The following is a 23617-nucleotide window of genomic DNA, read 5'->3' on the forward strand; positions in this document are numbered from 1 at the left end:
TCTCACTGAAAATCTCGTTCAAGCTCTCATCTGTGATCACAAATCTCTGCCTTGAGGCAGAAATTCGAATGTCTTGAAATGAAGGTCCAAAATGCTATTTATAGAGTTTAAACATTGACAGCTATCACGATTGCGTTATGGCTCACTGATGCTTTTGTCGTGGTATGGGCAATTTCATATCGTCTTATCTTGATTCAGCTGAAGCATCAACGCGTTCTCCCTATCTTGCAATCATCCTTCTATTATGGTTGTCACTCCGTGGTCGCAATTTCCAATTGATCACCGCATTCGCTTGATTACTGCAACTTCCATGTGATGGACGCATATGATCACTGCAACTTCCATGCAATAGACGCATACGATCACCGCAACTTCCATACGATGGACGCATACGATCACCGCAACTTTCAATGCATGCGTTTGTCTTTGCGATTGTCTGGCTTCAGCGCATGCGTTTGTTTGTGATTGCTTATTTCAAACGCATGCGTTTAATTCCTGCGATAGCTACAAAAATAGACATTTTGGCATGGAGTAACGCATAATATTGGGGTCAGTGAGGATTTAGGTGCTATTTGATGCAAAACTCAACTTTTCGCAAATTCTAAGTATTATCACCGCATTTTCTACTTATTAACCCTCATGATTCTAAATAAAAAGCTTATAATAACTGGCATTTCTGTCAGTTATTAGGGTTGGCAACGGGGTCGGGCGGGGCGGGGGGGGGGGGGGGGTGGGCGTCGTGATTTCTTCTATTTATGACGTCATTTGTTTTTCTTCTTTCTTTTCTGCCAATCTACATTTATGTTGCTTTTCCTCTCTCTCTCTTTTTTTTTCCCATTTTTCTTGTGAGATTTCCTTTTTACCCTCTTTTCTTTAGTTGCCTTTCTTTTTTGGTGATTTATTCTGTTTATGTCAACGTCTTTTTTTTCTTCTCGAATCAAAGATGTAAGTTGGAGCGTGAATCAAAACGAGAGGAAGAAGTAAGAATGAGAATTTAAATAAAGGAAAAAACTACAAAATTGATGATGAAGAAGCTAGAGGAAGAAACATGAGGAAGAAGCTAGAGGAAGAAACATGAGGAAGAAGCGAGAGAAAGAAACGAGAGGAAGAATTGAGAGAAAGAATTCAAAATAAGGGAAAAAAAATGAAGGAGAGCAACGTGAATTAAGGAACGAGATGAAGGAGCAAGAGTAAAGAGAAGAAAATCTAGGTTGCGTTTGACTTCGCATGGGTTTTGAGGTTTTCACATGCGATTGACCTAAACATAAGACCAAATTTAGAATGTTTTTGAAAGTAAGGTCAAATTTCGGCTGAACCCCTAAAGATGTTCAAATAACTCGACAACCCAAACAACTTGGATTACTGAACCCAAAATGTAAGGGTTGTGTTGGGTTAGTTTTATTCTTCAGTTGGGTCGGATTAAATTTTTTCATTTTTGTTGGGTTGTGGGTTAGACTAAAAATAAATTTGGGTTGACCCAACCCAACTCGAATTTTATATATATGAATAAAATATAAGGAAATTATTTCAAATGGTAAAACTGTTGAAAATATTTATAAGATATAACATAATTTTCGAATTATTAATGATAGACGCTGATAGACACCAATAGAAGTATATCAGTGTCTACCAGCATCTATTATTGATAGTTTTAAAATTTTGCCATATTTTGTAAATATTTTTTATTTATTTTTCTATATTTAAAAACAACCCTAATATATATATATATATAGCAGTTTTTCTTTTAAAATTGTTATGATATTTGTCTTTTGTTTAAAGTTTGTAATAAATATCATAAGTGTTTGGTTTTTAACATTTAAACTTTATGAGATTTTAGTTATTAGCCATTTGTTGCTTACCTATTTTTAATTAAAAAGAAAAAAAATATAGCCCAATAATCCAACTCGAATTTTAAGTATTGAGTTGGATTGGAGACTTTACTTCAATCTTTTAGATTGTCAACCTAACTCGAATTTTCGATTGATCCAAAAAAAAATACTATATCCTAACTCAACCCAATTCATGTACACCCATACAAAATTTCCACTATGATAGTTGAACGAACAAGAGAAAACATTTGGAAGAAGAACCCATTCGAATCATCCTCTAGTACTACTTTGTTGTAGTCTACACGCTTAGCTGCTTCCTTCTCCTCATGATTTTCCTTGCTCAGCTGAAGAATTTCCAAGCAAAATGGTTGTGACGACGGCCCTAGCTTGATCAGCCGCGCCCATGGGAGACGGCAATAACTCCAACAGAGGCCTTGTCTCCGCCAACGCCGCGGCCAACCGAAACAACAACAACAACAACGGCAGCCACCACAAGAAGCCCGAGTGGCTACAGCAGTATGATCTAATTGGGAAGATCGGAGAAGGAACCTATGGCCTCGTGTTCCTTGCTAAAATCAAACCCCCTTCGCCAAATCGCGGCAAGTCAATTGCCATTAAAAAATTCAAGCAATCCAAGGACGGTGATGGCGTCTCCCCAACTGCCATCCGCGAAATTATGGTTTCTTCCTTTTCTGTCACTTTTCGTATTCGTTCGTCCTCTCTTTGATTTGAACGTAGTTGGTTTTAAGCCGAGGAAGAACGAGGAGAAATAGTTGTTGATGTTAATACATTGTCCATTTTTAGTTTCTTTTCCCTATGTAAGAAACAGGAAAGATATTGGGTTTCATTTTTCTAATAATCACGACAAAACGATTAGGGTTTTGCTGGAGCTGTTAGTCTTGCATTAAGCATTTCTGATAAATTAATCTTCTCTATCTTTTATGGTTCAGTTACTGCGGGAAATATCACACGAGAATGTCGTCAAGCTTGTAAATGTTCATATCAACCATGCAGATATGTCGTTGTATTTAGCTTTTGATTATGCTGAACACGACCTCTATGTAAGTTTATCTTGCTTCAGTATGTTATCTTAAAGGATTGATTTGATTTGATATGGGTGGTTTAGGCCGAAAAATTCAGTCCCTTTTGGCCTGCAACTATATCCGTTTAGGTAGAGAGAACCAATAGCATTTGTGGATTTTAGAGGAAAGGAATAACATCGTCTCATCAACTTATCAACTCTTCTTGTCATATGCATATATCTATGTAGTCGGATGATTTTTGTATTTCTTTACAGGAGATCATTAGACATCATCGAGACAAGGCTAACCATCCCCTTAATCAGTACACCGTTAAATCCTTGCTCTGGCAACTTCTCAATGGTTTGAACTATCTCCACAGGTTAAATTGTAGTATGCCACTTTCTTAATTTTAATTTCTTATCACAAGAAGACTTATAAAATAGTTTCAACTTCTGTTGCAGTAATTGGATCATTCATCGCGATTTAAAGCCATCAAATATTTTGGTAAAATTTACTGAATGATCCCCTTTTCTCTCAACTTCAGGTTTTTCTTAAGTTGTTGTCCTCTTATTTGTAGGCTCATTTTTTTTGCTTGCACGTCTATTCTGTTACCAGGTTATGGGTGAAGGAGAAGAACAAGGAGTGGTTAAAATAGCTGATTTCGGACTTGCAAGAATATACCAAGCTCCCTTGAAGCCATTATCTGAAAATGGAGTATTGATCTCATGTTTCCCTTTCATTTGAAGTGTACATTTGTTTATTTCTTTTTTGGTTCAAACAATAATCTTTAGGTGTTGTAGGGTTAGGGGGTTATCCTGAGATTAGTCGAGGCGTGCGTAAGCTCGTCCAGATACTCACGGATATAAAAAAAACTTCAGATCACCTAATCTAAATGGGAATGGGTTAATGATAAATCCAAAGTTTAAAGAGTTCTAATGCGAAATACAACTTAAAAATTAATTTACAAGACAAGAAAGAGTCTTCATGCTTAACTATACTAACTTGTAAGGAAAGAGAGGAAGCAATGACCCCTGCTGGAATAAGAAAATTTTCTACCATCTAAAATGTGAACATGGACGCTGTAGAAAATCTATAAGGTTAACTTGGGGCTGGAGTTGAAAGATTTGGACTATCTAATTAAAAGTTATTGCTCAATAGGACCAACCTTCAACCTAATCCCTTGTATAAATGGATATAACATTGAAAGATAAAAGAAAGGAAAAAAGGGAAAAAGCTACCATCATCAACATCCTCATTGCCCAATAAATCTGCTTTGCTACAAGATTATATAAAACATAGAAAACCATTGCATGTGAAAATGAACCTGTTTACTGTTAAGTTTTTTAAGTGCCCATTTGCAATTTGCTTGTAGGTGGTTGTCACCATTTGGTATCGAGCACCTGAACTTCTCCTCGGAGCTAAGCACTACACTAGTGCTGTTGGTATCCTTGATAAAATCATTTATATTCTATTAAGTGGAGCCATTCTGGGCTATTCTCTGATTGATGCATTTTCCATGGGACATAAATATGATCAGTTGATGCTTATCTTCATGCCATAGCCCCTGATCTTGATTTGTGTGCCAGTACGAGAATTCGTTGTTTCAACTTCAGTTTCAGGAAATGTTTTCTTTCCAGAGTTTTATATACTATTTATTCTGTTTTGAATTAGTATATTATAGCTCAGCTATTAGATGGTATAGTGGCATAATTTACAAAGAAAGGATCAATTTTGTTAAGTGGAAAATCATGTAGTAGGATTACAGCATTTCAGTATTCATTTATTGGACATTTGATCTGAGAATGACTAAAGAAGCATGGAAATGAGGGTCATTATAGAAGCTCCCGTTAACATCCACTGTCTAGATGATGTTTTGCATGTGGGTTGTTTAGAAAGGGAAGTTTTTATTGCTTATCTATTGCAAATGGCTATTACCTATAGGTAATAGACTGGGATATATTCTTATCCCGAGTAAAAACAATTCTTCCTTAATGAAGAAAATTAGATATGTGGGCTGTTGGATGTATTTTTGCTGAGCTTTTGACGTTGAAGCCATTATTTCAAGGTCAAGAAGTCAAAGGGACTCCAAATCCTTTCCAGGTATAAAAGTTATCTTGCATGCCATTTACCAATTTTTTGTTGTGTTTTTCTCCTCTTTAAACTGGCTATACTAATTAGTGTCGATTTATCATCGTAATGCATATGCTGCTGCTTTACAATGAAACCTGTTATTTGAGCAGCTTGATCAACTCGACAAGATTTTTAAGGTTTTAGGTATTGAATTGTTTCTTTTGTCTCCATTTCTCTTACACATATGAAAATTTGTTTCTTAAGTCATTAATTTACTAGGCCATCCCACAATAGAAAAGTGGCCAACACTTGCTAATCTTCCAAATTGGCAACAAGATGTACAGCACATTCAGGGGCACAAATAGTAAGTTTTTTATGTTTTTTTCCCCTCCATTTCCATATGAAACCAAAAATAGGCATCCGTATGAACTTGTACTTAAAAACCCTCTTTTCTAACATGTTGCGCACATGTGATGATCATGTTTTTGTTGGCCATTGATTTTGACAGTGACAATGCTGGATTGTATAATGTTGTCCATCTTTCTCCAAAAAGTCCAGCATACGATCTTCTGTCCAAAATGCTGGAGTATGTCTTCCATTTCTAGAACTTAATTTTCTACCGTAGTGTTCTTGTAAATATGTCAATATAGTTCTGACCAAGCTTTTCCAGCCTGTAGATTAGTATCTTCCATTTTAATTTTTATGTACGTAAAAAAGTCTGATGTATTGTTAATGTTGATGATATATATTTTATATCTATATATAGTGGTAAAAAATAAATTAGTGGGAAATGAAATATCTAACGGAATTTAGGTATAGTAATTAGTAAATAGTTTGCCTTCTTTTCTAATTTTATCCTGTCAATGAAACAAAGGAATTAATGTTTCTCACCAAAAGGGAAAAAAAGTAGAGCATATGGTAAAGCATATTGATGTTATAGGCTGTTGTTATGAAGGCATTTTCTCTCTCCGATCCTTGTATTTTGTGGAGACTTTTGTGTATTAACTTTTCTCTTCCTATTATAGCCGTGGATTTTTTTTTTTTAAAATTATAATTTAATTAATTAATTTATTATTGTTATTTTTTTTTTGTAGTCATGAATATATTAACGACATTCTTAATAGTGCCTAGATTCTAGGAGAAAAATGCTGATGTTAAAGGAAATTTTGGTATTACCAGGAATATTTGGAATTACCATGGAAATTATAGAGACAAATGAAAATAGTTTTTGAGTAATTAATGAAGCTTTAACAGTTGCTTAAGTTTCCTTGGTCAAATTACAATTACATGCTTGCATGGTAAGACCTTGCAAATTCATATCACCTATATGAACTGAGTTGTCCACGACCATAGTTGACACTTCTTGAGTGGTTGAAGAAACTGTCTTAGTTGGTATGATGATTCACTATAAAAAGGCGGCGAATGATGGTCTTATGGAAGGTTCTGTTGTTATCTTGTTGAAGGCAGCACAATTCATTTCCCATCTTCAATGACACCCTCTTTTCCTCTCTGATAACCTTGAGGATTATAAATTGATGTATAAAACCTCCAAGTCACTGAATTTTATTAATAACGATCAATAAGGGCTGAAGCAGCCTATTTATACAAGCTAGACTCAGTCATAGAAGACAGCAACCTAAATGACCGGTTGATAAGGTTATTAATTGTATGCAGAGTAAAGCTTTACGGTAAACATAAAAAACCCTCGGTAAATAATAAGATGACATAGAAACAGTATGGTACATCATATATCTTCTGTTTCTTTCAAAGATTTTGAAACAGCCACATATCTTAAAATTATACTCCAAGTTTATGGCTTTAGCATATTGGCTTGAGTGCAATCTTTGCATCTTTGAAGATAAGCCACCAAGTTTTTGATGAATTTTTGGATCAACTTACTAATATTGCTCTCTCTTGGTGTAAATTATACTCTCTTTTACTCTCTTTTTAGATTATTCAACCCCACTTCTATTACTGTTCAATGGTTTTTTTTTTTTTTTTTTTGTTGGTAATTCCTTTGGCAGTATCTCCTCTCCTTTGTTATTTTGAGAGAGAGAGATTCTGTTGATGTTTATTGTTAATTATTCTCTCCCTTTAGTTTTTATATGAATGATAAAATGTGCCTGAAATAGTATGATTATTTTGTTGGGATTTCAAGTTGCTAACTTAACTCTCTATCCCCCGTGCATATGGTAATTCTTTGGTCAGGTATGATCCTCGAAAGCGTATAACAGCGGCCCAAGCCTTAGAGCATGAGTATGCCTTCTTCACATCACTTTCCAAACCTTCTTGTTGCCCCCCGCCCCTTTCTATTTCTGAGTAGCCTGGATTTCTTTTTTTACTATCATTTATATTGCCTTAAGTATGGTTCCACATTGTTATTTCAATGCATGTTAAATTTTTAGTTTTGTTTATTTTATAGAGAAATAATGTTTCATCTGAATTAGAGGTCTGTCTACAAATGAAGCATATGATTAATTTTATATTAATGCTTTTTACTTTTTTGAAATGCAAACAAATATGCCAAGGATGGTATGAAATATATATAAATGATAATAAAGAGAGGAGAACCAAGCCCAAAGTCAGGGAAGGGCTGTGAGGTTCACGAGTTTCAGACGTCTGACCCTACCCTGGGGCTTCCTCTTGGTGATAACCCAAGGCAGTTAGCTTGTTGGAGTCTTGTGGAGGAGAAGGTGCAGAAAAGGTTAGGTTCTTGGAAGAGAAGCCTTTTTTTTTTTTTTTGGAGGAAGGCATACCCTAATTCAATTGGTTTAAGGTGGTATTTCCATTTATTTTTTCTTTTGTGTGTTAAAGTCTGGAAAAACTTATGAGGGGTTTTCAGTTGGAGTGGAGGAAGGTAAAGGTGTGCACTTGTTGGATTGGGAGAATGTTGGGAAGCATATGCACGTGGGTGGGTCAGAGTTAGGAAATTTAAGGGGTCGTAATAAAGTATTATTGGCAAATTGGTTATGGTGTTTTTCTCGAGTCCACTTCCCGTGGTATAGGATTATCGTGAGCGAGTATGATCCTCAGCCTTTTGCTTGGATGTGGGTTTATTATAGGCACATTTAGAAGTCTGGAAAGAAATTTCTAGTGAGCTCCCGTCCTTTTGTTTTTATTTGATTCAGTGTGTAGTCGATGATGAGAAGGTTACTTCCTTTTGTGGGGACTAATGATTGGGGGATTGCCCCCTCTGCAGCATGTTTCTGTAAGGAATCCACACCTGCAAAGAAATTTCCTGACAAAACTCCCAAGAACAGAGCAATGATCTGATATATATTATTTATGAACTTCGAGGGAAAGATTACAAGATTAAGTTCAGAATATAACAACCAGAAGAAAATGATCAACAGACTGAAATACCCTAGCCTCCAGCACTTTTTAGAGGGCTGGAAATCCTCTCCCAAGCACAATGGCTTACCACCCAAAAATATTCCCCCCTCTTCCTACTGTACTAACCCCTTCTTAAACCCCTCTACACACTGGTCTCCACCCCTCTAACCAACATCCATATTTTTACCTATCCATCCTTCTTTTCCTCATTATTCCCACTCCTACCCCTTTGTTTATATGTGTTTATAATTGGGGGTCTTAGAGTCTCCTTGACTTTATCATTTATTTGCTATGAAAAATCGTTCTATTCAGGAAGCTCTTCCTCTCTTTTGTTCGGGTTTGTTGTCTGTTGTTTGATAGGAAAATGACAGAGGTTTTGTCTCTCCCTTATTTATTGGGGGATTTTGGGCTTAAGACAGGAGAGAACAGATGTTTGAATTTGGAGTCTTAGTCCTTCTAAGGGCTTTTCCCGAAGTTCCTTCTCTCATTACATAGTGGCCCTTCCCCTTCTAGTAGTATAAAACTAATTTTCTAGAGTCAGTTCTTGGAGTATTTTGAATATTCCTCTTACCATCTAGGGACCCCTACTTGAAGGCTACAAACCAGCCTTGGGTTAATTTTTTTTAAAACTAAACAGTGGCTCAAGTAACAGTAACCGAGTCTTTTACCTTGATAAAAGACAAAATAGAAACTAAAGTGATCAGAAAAACAATACAAGAACATTACACCTTAACCTACAATTAAGGTTGTTAAAAAAGGTAGGTAGAAGAATTTATATTGCCAAAATGAGCATAGCTCAACTGGCACAATGCTTGCCCTATAAATTTTCGAGGTTAGAAGTTTGAGTCTCTCATCCCACACATTTAATCTAATACCTTTGCAAAAAAAAAAAAAAAAAAAAAGAAAAGAATTTATATCAACTCCCTCTTAGAAAACACTCAACCTCAAGTTACATTAATCAGTAAAATGAAAAGCATGATGGGCGTGAAAAAGAAAGAGATCTGCTACATTAAATGTTGGTGAGAACTTACAAGTAAGCATTGTCTCCATATTTTTTTCAAGAACAGTAAAAGGACCATTCATCTTTGGGTGAAGCTTGTTGTGAACTCCCACAGGCAGATGATTCTTACGCAAGTGCGCCATGACCAAGTCACCAACCTTAAGAGTTTGCAAATGCCTATGTTTATCAACATGTTTTTAATTTCCATAAACCTTTTCAAGATGATCTTGTACTTCCTTATTTAGGGGTTCAATTGTGGCCTCTCTTCGTCCTCCTAACTTATATCCAAACAAGAAGGCAACTTAGCTATGTCCACAGTCAATCGAGGGAGCTCAGTACAAACCACATCTTTTTTTTTTTTTTTGGGGGGGGGGTGGGTTCTCTGTTTTTTTTTTTTTTAACGGAAACAATATTTTCATTGATATAATGAAAAGAGACTAGTGCTTAAATACAATGAAACATAAAGAGATTACAACTTCAAACAAAACTATGGGTAAGTAGATGCACCGGGCCATCTCAACTAGGTTGACACAATCTTAGCATCCTCATCATATCCCATTACAAAATAAAGCCTTAAGTTGGAATTTATAGTTCATAACAAAATATAATACAAAGGTTTAAGACATACAAGCAAAAATGACTTCTCTGAAGATTTCTCATTTGGTTGTAAGCAAATTCTGCCTGAGCATAGAACTAAATTCTGATGTCTATGTTTGTCTCCACGATGGCAACGTATCAGATTTCCTAATGTTTGATTCCCCAACCACTTGCTCTTCCGAAAATAGGTATTCCTTGCATCCCCAACCACATTATGAATAAACTTGAGTTGCCTTTAACCGTAAGAGTATAAACTTCCATAGATGCTGGCAATCGTGACAAGGTATCTGCTGGTTTATTTTGAAGTCCCGGTTGGTATAAAATTTCAAAATCATACCCTAGTAACTTGATGAGCCAACACTGAAATTGAGGCTGAACCTCCCTTTGCTCAATAAAAAATTTCAAAGCTTTTCGATTCGAAATCACCTTGAATTTGTTTCCCAAAAGGTAGTGGCGCCACTTTTGTACCGTAAGAACTACGACCATTAATTCTCGTTCATATATTGATTTCGATTGTGCTCGGCTCGAAAGAGTTTAACTAAAATATGCAATGGGTCTGGAGTTTTGGGACAATACTGCACCAAGGCCGAATCTCGAGGCATCTGTTTCTATTATGAATGGCTGAGAAAAATCTGGTAAAGCTAAAACAGGGAGCGATACCATTGCTTCTTTTAAAGCATCAAATGCCCCTGAGGCTTCCTCGCTTCATTCAAAAGCATTTTTATGAAGAAGTTTTGTCAGAGGAACTACAATATTTCCATATCCTTGAACAAACCTTCTATATCTAGCCCCATAAATCCCCTCAGTTTTGAGACATTCTTCGGTCGGGGCCATTTATTCATCACTCGGATCTTCTCATCATCCGCTTGTACTCCTTGATGTGATATTAAGTACCCCAAATATTGAATTTTTTACTGGCAAAAGATGCACTTTCTTATTAGCAAATAGTCGATTGTTGCATAGGATGTTGAAGATTGTAGCCAAGTGCCTCTCATGAGTTATAACATTCGGGCTATACACTAAGATGTCACCAAAGAAAACCAAAATGAACCTTCGAAGGAATGGACGAAATATATGATTCATAAGAGATTGGAAAGTCGCTGGTGCATTGGTCAACCCAAACGGCATAACCAAAAGTTCTTAATGTCCCTTGTGAGTTCTAAAGGCTGTTTTGCTAATATCTTCTTTGTTGATTTTGATTTGGTGGGATCCCGATTGTAAATCTAACTTAGAATAAACAGCTGAATTATGTAATTTGTCCAGCAGCTCTTCTATGACGGGAATTGGAAACTTATCAGCTATTGTTACCTGATTAAGCTTTCTATAATCCACATAGAATCGTCATTCCCTATCTTTCTTCTTTACTAACAAAATAGGGGCTCGGGTAAGAACTGCAACTTGGTCTGATTATCTCTACTTGAAGCATCTCATCTACTTACTTTTCAATTTCCTCTTTTTGAACATGCCCATATTTATATGGCTGAACATCGACGGGTGGCTGGCCTTCTTTTAATACAATCCGGTGATCAATCGCTCTCCTTGGCGATGATTCATTAGGTAATTTAAAAAAATCCTCATTTTCCTCTAATAAATTTCGAATCATGCTTGGAAGTGCGACCTCTTCTGTTAATTCTGATTTGTCCCGCTCACTTTCACCCTCTGCCATGTCCATATTTTGAAATTCTATAAAAAAATCCCTGATCCTCTTTGTCCCACATTTTATTGATCATTTTCAAAGATGCTTTGGATTTCATTAATGTCGGATCACCCCTCAGAATCACCTGTTTATCTCCCACCGCAAAAGGCATCGTGAGGGATGGCCAATGAACTCCCGTGAACCCAGTTGTGAATGGCCACTTCATCCCTAAGATCAAGTCCATTCACCCCAAATTGATGACAAGGAAATCGAATTTTACCACTAAATTTGGAAGCTCAACTAGCACTCTTTGCACACTCCTTTTCCTCTAACTTCCGTACCATTACGCACGACTACACCGAAACGAGAGGTTCCAATGTTCGGTAATTGTAACTCCTCAACAATTTTATGATGTATAAAATTGTGAGTTGCTCCACAGTCAATCACCATAACCACTTCTTTAACAGTCCCTTTCAGCTTCATCGAGCCCTTGTTCGAGAAACCCAAAATCAATCTTAAGGATACTTACACCTTCTCATCGATTTTGAACACGTTTGCCTCTGGTTTCTCCTCCTCCTCTTCATACTGAATTTCTCCTACCTCTTCACGATTCATGATGAACAATATCAATTCCCTTTCCTCTCGAATCTTGCATCGGTGGCCATGAGAGTATTTATCATTGCAATGGAAACATAAACCCTTGCTCAACCGGTCACGATACTCGCTATCTAATTTCCCACATTTTATCTGATTTTCACCGCTGGTTCCTTCTTCATGAAATTCCCCTTTGTCGACCAATCGTGATTTGCCTCATTGCTCCAACACTGTTTCCTTTAGGGTTTATTTTCATCATATTTGTGTTATTAAATTTATTCCCTCCTAGGGCCTCCCCTTCACTCAGCCCACTAATGCCCAGATTGCCCAAAGCCAACTTCGAAACTAAATTTCTATCACTTTCCAGTTGGGTTTCTTTCATACACTCCTTCAAGCCCACTGGATGCCTGTTGATCACCTCCGCTTGAATTGACAGCTCCAACCTGGTCAAGAACGCATCCTTGAGGATGCTTTTTAACATGTCTGGGAGGGGTGCCGAGTAGGTCACAAATTTCTTCACATAATCAGCATATGGTCCATCTTGCTTGATTCGCAACAATCGTGCTTCGAGGCTTCCCTCTATCGTCAGTCTTCCGTTCTTCCCAAGAGTTAATCAGTCTTCTGTTGTGACTTCATTGGAACCAATCAACTTCATCAGAAGCGAAACTTATAACAACCTTCACTTTCTCGGCATCAGACAAATCGTGGATCTTGAAAAATTGTCCAGCTCAGTAAACCCACGATTCTAGGTTTTCTCCCGAAAAAATGGTATCTCCAATTACTTATACTTGCTTTTATCTGATCCACCATTCCATTGATTTTGCCCTTCAATTTGAGTTAAGATCCTTTCGAATTTCCTGGTTCATCATTCTTTCACATAGAGCTGTTGTCCCTAACCTCTTCTATCAATTTCTCGATATTTCTACAGAGGTTCACGATCAACCCTTTCATTTCCTAAATTTCCTTTCCATTTGCTTCCATTCCTTCCTCCATTTGCTTTTGTGCCATTTTCCTTATTCGCCTCAGGTTTGAGAGTTCTGATACCAATTTGTTAGGTATCTACTTCCTGCAGATGGTAAAACCCAACAAGGGAAATATATATAGTAGAAGGCAGAGTACTATCTCTCGGTATTTGTATTGATATCATAAGGACAACAAGATGATCAGAGGGTTACACCAAAAAAGGAACAAGTACTCAAATAGAGAAATAACAAGTACGATATCAATGAAGGGAGATAGAAAGGAATCCAACACATTTGAGAGAGCTGGGAAATTCTCTCCTCCTAAAGGACCTTCTGCCTTCACTCCAAATTGCCTACCCCCACGGCTCACGTCATTTCCTTTTTATAAGTAACAACCATGGTCCCCACTCTAATCACCTTCACGTACCTCCATCCTTGGCCTTTTGGCCATTTCCTCTTCTAATCCTTTTCTTATAAGTGTGAATGATCGGGGGCCTTACAACTCTCTGGGATGTAGGGATTTGGTAAGGAGTTATTCTTGTATCCGCCTTTTCATGAGAAGGGTTGTTTTTGTGGCAGGTAGGGTATGTGTGGGTTTGTAGACTGAGGGACGAAAGAAATAATAGTCTTGAGGGGGAGGGAGAATTGCAGGAGTGATGTTTGGTCTTTTGTCAGATTCTCATTTCTCCTTGGGCTTTGGTGTCTCAGCCTCTTTGCAATTACTTGTTAGGGCTTATTTAAGTTGACTGAAGCCCCTTCTGGTAGTTTGCTCCCTTTTTATGGGCTTCACTTTCTTTCTTCTTCTTTCTTTTTAATTTTTTAATTTTTTTATGCACACAAATTCTTTCATTCTTCTGAATGGAAGTGCGGTATTTGATAATAATAGAAAAAATATCTATAAGAGATTTGTTTCACGCGTATACCATGTTAGTCTTGCATGATTTTTGTCAGTTGGATGTTGCCATCAATTTGTTGCATAATATTGAACACAGTTTTTTTGGTCTTGTTTCCTAGGTACTTTCGTCTAGAACCTCTTCCTGGATACAAGTATGTTTTCGTTTATGTTTATTGGTTGGATATTCCTTTTATAATTTGGAAATATTTAGACACTGTTTATTAACCATTTCGTTTTTTGTTTTCGATTTTAGAAAATTAAGCTTATAAACACTATTTCCATTTATAAGCTTCTATGTTTTGTTATCCACTTTCTGCTCATGTTTTTAAAAAACCAAGTCAAGTTCTGAAAGCTCAAAAAGTTAGTTCTGAAAAAATAGTTTTTATTTTTAGAATTCGATTAGGAATTTAAGTATTTATTTAAAAAAAATTAAAAAATTTGCAAAAGTACAAACCATAATTGAAAAAATTGGGAAGAAATAAACATAAATTTCAAAAACAGAAGAAATTATTATCAAATGGCCTTAGCATGTAGATTTCATCACTGGGTATGTGGATTGCAATTTTAGTGCTCTGGTACCAATCCAACCTGGAGAGAAGGTCATTAATTATCCAACTCGCCCTGTAGACACAACCACAGATTTTGAGGGAACAACTAACCTTCAACCCTCACAAACGGTAAGCTGTATTTTGTTAAGTTTCTTTTCCTTCTTTTCCTTAAAGCTACAAAATTCTAGTAATCATATATGTATGATGAATAAGGTGCCATGTGAAATTTTTGTTAAGTAAAATCATGGATGCTCCAGGCCGCAATTATTCCTATTCCTTAACTATTTTTCTGTGCCGTGGCATCCACTAGGGCAAGGGCAGTCTATTTTCAAAGATTTCTTTAGATAGCTGTAAATTAGTTGGTGTTTTTAGAAGTGTGAGGCGTATAAGGAGGATTGCCCTCATCATTCTTTGTCATTGAATATGAATTCTCGATTTTGATGGGATTTAAAATCTTGCTCATTCTATTCTTGCCTCTCCTAGTTGAGCCCTTTGCTCAAGAGCTTTATGTGTATGTGGGCTTTTGATTCAATTGAATGGTCTCTTGTCGTGTCAGTAAAAGAGAGTTTTTCCATCGGCTTGTCATCTGATGTAGAATGAATTTCATTACCACCATCCATAACTAATTACATTCCACGTCTCACTTTAAACTTTCTGGTTCCTCAAGGACATTCCTGCTTCAAAGGTTTCTTAACATTCATATTTTTCCTTTGTTTTTTCGTTTCCATTTCTATTGAAATATAAGTATTCAATAATTTTGGGTAAATTACACTTTTGGTTGTTGAGGGTTGGACTTGATTGTTCAATTTTGAAATCTAGAGACTGATTTAATACAAATCTCAATCTTCAGAGACAAATGACAAAATTTATCCAATAAAGTTCCTCTGTCGTTTCTTAATTATAAGAAACGAAATCGGGTCTTTCGTTTCTTGTTCTCATTTGCAGTTTTTCAAAAAAAAAAAAAAAAAAAAGAAAAAAAAAGAAAAAGAAAAATCATTATCTTATCATTTTTCCACTTATAAATGAATCAAAAATAATTAAAAATATATATAACAATGATGTTGATTAGTTAATTTAAAAATTTCACATAAAGCTTTGGTTTATTTATTTATTATTATTATATTTAAAATTGAATTTGAGAGTAGGCAACATAAAATGTATATAAAAAATTTTTTTGTACCTTTTTTTCTTATTTAAAAATGAGGATACAGGAAATAGGAAATGAGGAACTTTACCACCCATAAAAGATCTTTTGCCACAAAGAATTTGTTCTAACTCACAGTGCTAAAGAAGCTATGTCTAGCTATGAACTCTATCTTCGATTGCAAAAATTAGATATCACTCGAGTATTCCATGGTTGTGCCTAATTTTCCTGTCTTTGTAGCATGCCAAGCACATAATTCCTGTGATGAAAAGGTCCCTTGCTTTGTTATCACTATAGTACCCAAGAAAGCACTTCAAAACTTTGAGCGAAAGTTTTGAAAGATAAAACACATGATATATCTTTTGCTAAACGATATCTAAAAATGTCTCATTTCTCTCATTGTCAGACTTTGGACTTATTTTAATTATGTCAACAGGTACCATCTGGAAATAATGTAAACATGCAAGGTATGGCAAGATCTGTCCCTCGGGCAATGGGAGTTGGTATGCCGAGGATGCCGCATCAGAGCATGGCTGCCTATAACCTTGCATCTCAGGCTGGGATAGGTATGAATCCTGGTGGCATCCCTATGCAGCGAGGTGTTTCTTCCCAAGCTCATCAGCAACAACAGGTTGGTTATTTATGATTCAATTTTATTATTCCTTAAATATTTTTGTGTACAGCTTTAGATGAATCACACCAACTATAATGACCTTTTTTCTCTCCCTTGATACTAGTTGAGGAGAAAAGATCCTGGAATGGGAATGCCAGGTTATGCTCCCCAGCAGAAACAACAAAGACGCTACTGAGGTAATAGATCTCAACAGCTCTGTTAGTTGCGCACAAGCTTTAGTTTGAGTCTCGTTATGATCTATACCAAAATTTCCTCGTCAGTATTACAATAATAAGTTGTTTCTTATATATATATATATATATATTTTGCCAGTAGAGTGTATTGGTTGTGAATGATTGGTTATTCTTGTTTACCGGAATTGGAAAAAGGGTAGAAATGGCACGTGCATGCTATGCTCAACTGTTAGTCTAGTGCAAAATAGTTCAAATAAGTTGCCTGCTTCACTTATGACTTCGAAAAAAATTAGAATTGTACTATAGATACTGTAATTAGATAATGCTATAAATTGTCAAGATCTATAAGTTCTTACGAATTTATTTACCTTTTACTCTGATGTTCTCCATGAATTTCGATTAAACTTTAGCAACAAGCCCATGAGCGAAATATTACATGGTCATCAGACGTACTTTTATTCGTTCGACTTTTTTTGTTTTTTTCTCTGAGTTATGTTTTCTGCAGTGGTTCCAGGAAGGTCTGAGATTACTTGTAGGCTTTGCCCAAAATTTGTCCGTGCGCATCTTACAAAGCTGAGGTGGCGTTTGCTTGTTGATTTATCTGCAACCCAAGGCTCTAACATCCAAGCATGCTCCTTGACATGGTATTGATTGTTGATGTTAATGTGGCATCTCTCAAATACTTAGTTACTGCACAGAAAAAAAATGGGACGTAAGACCGGTCGTAGGCATCAGTGTTATCTCGATACTAAGCTACCTTGATCCCGATAGATAGGTAACCTGGGGTCTGCTTGTATTATAATGTAATGCTCCAAGTAGTAGGCTTGTAATTCAGCTGACACAATCTGTTATTCGGTCACCGAATGATTACGTCTATCTATTTTGAATAAAATTGTTAGGTTTTACATGTGTTTCTCGTATGAGTTTGTTTATGTTTAACCATTTAAAGCCTATGCATTCGTTATAAATTGATCTTTACATTTTTGTCATGTATGCAAGGGGGAGTATCTGATCCAACTTTTGTTATACTAGTTGATCAGGCTTGTTGTGTCTATTAGTTTAAAGTAGAACTTCCGTTGTATGCAATTTGTTGGAATCTGTACTTTTATTTTAAACCCTGTTGGCCTGATTAGTTCAACTAATAATAAATATTTGATGGCTAGTGAAAGAAGAAAATGATGTCATTTTCATCGTACGTGTTCCTTATCGTCAATTCTCTTCATTGGTATCTTCACAATTTAATTATTTAAGCCTCATTTGATAACGTTCATTTTATTTTTTTTTAATTTTTTAATTTTTAAATTAAGAACTAGAAATGTGTTTGGTAATTATTTCTATTTCTTGTTTTTTGAAAAAATAGAAACACGTGATTGATAACTATTTATTGTTTCTTGTTTATCGTATTTTTATTCTTATCTTTTCCTTGGGTTTATAGTTTAAATAAATTTAATTTTGTAATACAAATATATACAAAATAATTATTAAAATTTTATATTAGGGATGCTTCCAAATAAAGGAAAATGAGTCAACTTATTTACAAATATAGTAAAATTTCACTATAGACATCTAGATTTATTAGTGTTAGTTATAGAAGTCTATCACAGTCTATCACCGATAGACTGACATTTTTCTATACTTTGAAAATATTTTCAGTAATTTTATCATTTAAAACAATCACCGTATACTTTTTGAAATATTTTTGGCTTAACTTCAGATGAAGTTACATCATTTTCAAGCATCTATATTTATTTGTATCATCTTAAGTTACAAAGTATTAAAACAAAAATGAAGGTTAGATTAAATAATCCAGAGAAATTATAAGCCAAAGTACAATAGCGTGTAAAATGAGGAGAAAGTTCACATGTTTACGAAAAAAAAAATTGAAGATAGTTTCAGATATAGTTGTAGAAGATAATATTTACAAGACCTTTGAAATTTCATCACTAAATATATACAAAAAGACAAAAATCATAAATTTTAGAAATTAAATTATCAAGATAAAGAGATTTGTTCTCTCTTTTTTTCCCCATATTCCAACATCTCATCTCTTATGTATAGGTTATGTATGGATGTGAGAATGTGAAAAGACAATGAATAATTAATGTTAATTTTAATTAAATTTAATTAAATAATAATAAATATAGAAACAATCTTAAAAGGTAGGCCATTTTCTTCTTATTATTATTTTCTAAAAACCATAATAACACAATGTGACTGTTTTTTCTTCTAATTATCATTCTTTAGTATTATTTTAATACAAATTAGTAAGAGTAATTTAAGTTTGTCTTTAAAATAAAAAAACAATGTTGTAAATTTTTTGTTTGTTGAGGGGCAAAGTAGTCTAAAAATAATTTTCCTTTAAGCCAGTTTTTAAAATAATAAGATGAGATAATTATCATTAAATACAAGTTATTATAATTTTCTTGAGAATGAAATGATAAATCTCTTTACATCCCAACTCTATAATTTAATATTTCTAATTAATACAAAACTTTATGAGGCAATAAATTACACATGTTTTGTTTTCCTCAACAAAAGAACATACGCTTGTAAGTGATGGATAATATTTTACTTTTCAACAAATATTTTTCATAAAAAAATATATGAATTATAATGAAACAAAAAAAAAAAAAAAAATTCCTAGTTATACAACCCAATTTCTTAGAAATAGATATGCCAAACTTATAAATATTGATAGACAAACTCAATTATAATCAACTACATCAAAACTAGAGTTGGAACATCATAAGGTTTATACGTGCATCCCTTGCAATTTTAATATACCACTAAAACAGAGATGTTTTTGAAAGAAGAAGTAAATACTCGCAGCGGAAGGAACGGAGTCCCGATTTTAATTTTACAAACAATAATTGTTCAGAGGACGAAAATTGATAAACAACATTCTAATTACTTTAAGCATGTTGTCATAGTTGGAGAGGAAGAAGGGAATAAGAACGACTTGTCCTTGAAGACCAATTCTTCGCGAATCCTCGAACAACCTTCCTCGAACTTATGAACATAGCCGAAACTTCCAAGTATTGGACACCACCACAAGCGAGCCTTCGTTATTCATCGGACTGAGAATTGATTGAGAATTGTGGACTTCAATGTGAACTAATTTTGGGAGAGGGAGAATGTTGATTTGAGATAGCAAAGTTTTTACAGAGAATTTCTTCTTTTTCTCAGGACTTAAAGAAGACAAGGATCAAATCTCTGTGTAATACGTGAAATTAGCTTCACGTAACTATATGAGAGAGTAGGTTGAGGGAGTTTCAATAATTCCCTCCCCAATTTTTTGAATTTCAAATATTCAGAAAAGGAATTTTAATTTCAAAATTCAAAAATTCATTTTTTTTGAATTTTTATTTTAATTGATATATATATATTAACTAATTTAATATATATAAATATATTTAACCTGTAATATTTAATATGAATCATATTCATATTAATTTTAATCTACAATATTTATATGAATTTCATTCATATCATTGATATTTGAATTATATTCAAATACTTATTTCTCTCAATTAAAACTTTATATTATAATACATCACACACATTATATCTCATATAATTATAATGTATCATATACATTATATTAATTATATTTGATATAATTAATTCTTTTCAACTAATTTAAACAATTCAAATTAATCCAAAATTATTTTGATTCTCAGTAGTCCCAATTGAGTTAACGAGTGGACCTTATGGACATATACATTGAAGCTCCAATGATACTTGTTTAATTAATTAAACTCTTTAATTAAATTAATCAACTTCCATTAACTACCGATCATTGATCGACAGTTGCACACTTTGCGCTATATATATATTTCTATATCCATTGGATATAGTTAATCAATGGTGTATTGACCCTTCACAAGTTGCTCGTAAGTATAGTTAGGCCAAAAATACCATTTTGTCTATGTAGTTACATCTAACCCGTATTTATCCCTCTAATGAACAACTAATTATAATCCAACTATAACCAAACCTTTTTCGAGCTAGGGTGTGACGCCACATTGTTTAATCCCCAGAATTAGCCCTGGAGGGAACAATTTATCTACTTACTCTAATAGTAGAGAAGGAATGAATTCCTTCTTGTGTCCCCAATCAGGCGAATCTTCAAAGTTAGCTCAAGATTAAGATCGAGTTGCCTTAGGTCATCTTATTGAAATAGTTAGTTTTAACAGTAAACGGTCATTATAAAGAAAAGTGACTATCTCGTGGTCTGGTCTTATGCACACATCTTTTGCATAGGATGCCCCCACTCACATGTCTCCATATGAACGATTTTGGGATCACATTATTTGTATTAGTATACGAAGTGAGCCGCATCCATAGTGTCCCCAGGACGAGGTACTCAATCTCATCCCTATACTTATAGACCTTTTAGGCTATATAACTTGATCCTCTTTTATGTCTCTACATAAAGTTAAAGTATTCATACTATAGCCATGAGTTCGTTTATTGGATTTTATAACATAATGAAATTTCAATAATATTTTTGATAAATAGAATATTTTTTCATGATTTTGAACTATGAGTTTTAGGACATTCCCAACACAATGGTCATACCATCAAATTTCCTGATTAAACCAACCAATTGAATATTAAATGTTAATGAAGTCTCATGTAAAATTGATATCCCCTCAACATTTGAGGTGTCTTAGGAAACACTTTCCTTAGACATATCAATGCCATTGTAGACTGGTACATTACCATTCCATCTTTAGCAATTGCATCAAACATTAAACAACTACTTTGTAAATGTAAAATGCATGAGACAAATTAAACAACATGTCCTAAACATCTGTATGTGGACTTTTAATATACAAAATCACTTCAAATCAACTATTTGAAATTGGTTGAATAGTCAAAATTTGTATATTGATTTTTGCTTCATTCATAATGAGCAAATATCAATATAGAACATATAAATATCCATGTTTCATTTTCTTGTTTGTACAAGAATATCGTCATCGCTTAAAGTCATTGATTATGATACTATATCAAAAAATTTCTTGAAATTGTATAGATGCTTTGAGCTCCTTTTCATAAAAGAATGTATTCATTTTTACATATCTCATATGCAATAACAAATACACTAAGACTCTACTGTAAAACTTGGTAGAAAATTGACTCATAGTCTATTTTCACCCAATAGCTCTAGTGTGGATTTTCATCTGATGTCAAGAGTCTTATTTTAAAGATCTATATCTCCAAATACTACACTTTCAAGCTTTCTTTTCGTAGATCACTGCCTATCCTATGAGGTAGCCCCATCAATGAAAGTCTACAAAATGCTGATTGAGCTTGATGCAAATGGCAAAAATATCTTCCTTTGGAAGATCTATCTCATAATTATGACCTTAATAATGTTTGTCAACTTTTTTCAATACTTGTCATCTAGTACGACAACTTTGACTTTCAATAAGTCCTAGCATAGGTTGAATCACCGCATGGCTCTCCCACTATTGAAAGATTCATAATTTGTCATTTTGTCATCCTTATATGATAATAAAGACTTCAGGTAAACCTTGTCATAAAGGTCGAGTTATCTCATAACTCTCCTACTACCATGAAAACTTATCTGTTTGATAGTCAGAAATTGACCTTCAAATGAAACAAATGGTCAACATCATTTCTTAACTATTACGTGGTTGTACTTGAAATAAATTCATCAACACAGTCTGCACCATTCAACTTTCCAAATAAATCAGTATTTGTCATACAAACACATCATTTTACTTTAGAATGTCTAAAGGAATACTTAGGTATCTTTTGAATATTACTTTCAGTAAGGGTTTATTTTGACACAAGTGTTTCAATTTATCCAAAACCTGAAATGTCATAAATAAGTTTTATATAGTTCTAGGATACAACAATGTTTCACAAACATGTTGGCAGAAATAACGTTCAAAACAATGAAATCTATATCGCATTACCTTAATGAAGTCAGACATCAATGTAATTTAAAAACATTAAGACTTAGTTCAATAAAGAACTTAAAATGTATAAGTTGAACAAAACCATATTTCTCTTATAGCAAAATGCACACAAATTATACTTAATGCTCCAAGTGAGATCTCGTCTCATCTTTGTCAATTAGGCTTAGTACATCAAATATTTGGTACTAATTATGATCATATCATAATGTCGTAATACGTTTGCCTAAGTGATTTAAACTTTAGTCTAATTTCTTTTGAACATTTAAAAAAAAAAAAAAAGACCTGAGTTGAATTGGAACATGATACATTTATTCATAAATACTCATCAATCATATTAATGGATTATCTATGAAATCAACTTATGCTTTCTAATATAGGACCACTTAGGTCAAAGAAAGAAAGTCTAATATTGGCTAGATAACTTTATCTAATAAGGTTTGATGACACACCTGCATGAGAAGCAAGACTTTTGACAGGTAATAATAATTTAACTCTAACTCTTAGAGAATTACCTATAACCGTCATTTCTAAAAATCAAATTCAAGTATCATTCAGGAGAATAAAATTTGTCTTGATTTCCGGATTCATTAATCCTTACACTCTCACAGTTGAGTAGTAAATGTGTTAACCTTTAACACACAAAAATGTGTATATTTAATGCTGAACATATTTTCAAAACAACTTTTGAAAACATGTCTAACTACTAAAAGTATTCATACGTTATGAAGTATTTTAGTAATTTTTCTTGGAGAATTTGAATGTCTCTCATGGTGATAAAAGCATAATACTCAACACAAATAAACATCATTACATTTTAATTCACAAAAATGCATGCAATTAAAGCTGAACATGTTTTCGAAAACGACTTTTGAAAAAACATGCCCTATCACTAACTATTTATACACTATGGAATATTTAATAATAAAGCTGGGAGAAGTGAAATTTCTCTTATGGTGATAAAAACACCATATTCAACAAAATTAAATTACATTTAATGCCTCCCACTACTTTAACTGAGATGAGCATCTTGTTGCCAATTAGTAGAACTATTCTACTTATATAAGTATTCGCAAAGATTTACAATTTAATTGTAATGAAGAAAAATTCTAATAGTGAATCATTATTCATCTATCAAGGTGTGAACTTATATTCTCCACCATGAACTTAGTAAAATAGATTTACTTGTTCTCATTTTTCTTCTTTTTAAGACATTTCAAAAATTCCTC

General features: G+C 34.1%; 1 protein-coding gene across 1 annotated transcript; it reads left to right on the forward strand.

The window, feature by feature from the left end:
- Positions 1-2032: 2032 nt before the first annotated feature.
- CDKE;1 (cyclin-dependent kinase E;1) lies at positions 2033-17350 on the forward strand. The gene is made up of 16 exons (XM_039025744.2): positions 2033-2508; positions 2780-2890; positions 3127-3230; positions 3313-3355; positions 3467-3565; positions 4224-4293; positions 4857-4951; positions 5092-5125; positions 5201-5285; positions 5430-5507; positions 7130-7177; positions 14058-14090; positions 14507-14615; positions 16067-16261; positions 16368-16440; positions 16943-17350. The coding sequence occupies exons 1-15, from the start codon at positions 2233-2235 to the stop codon at positions 16437-16439; spliced, it is 1452 nt and encodes a 483-aa protein (XP_038881672.1). The 5' UTR covers positions 2033-2232; the 3' UTR covers position 16440; positions 16943-17350.
- Positions 17351-23617: the final 6267 nt, after the last annotated feature.

This window comes from Benincasa hispida, chromosome 3, assembly GCF_027475165.1.
Source record: "Benincasa hispida cultivar pf3 chromosome 3, pf3_genome.v1.1, whole genome shotgun sequence".
NCBI classification, from domain to species: domain Eukaryota; kingdom Viridiplantae; phylum Streptophyta; class Magnoliopsida; order Cucurbitales; family Cucurbitaceae; genus Benincasa; species Benincasa hispida.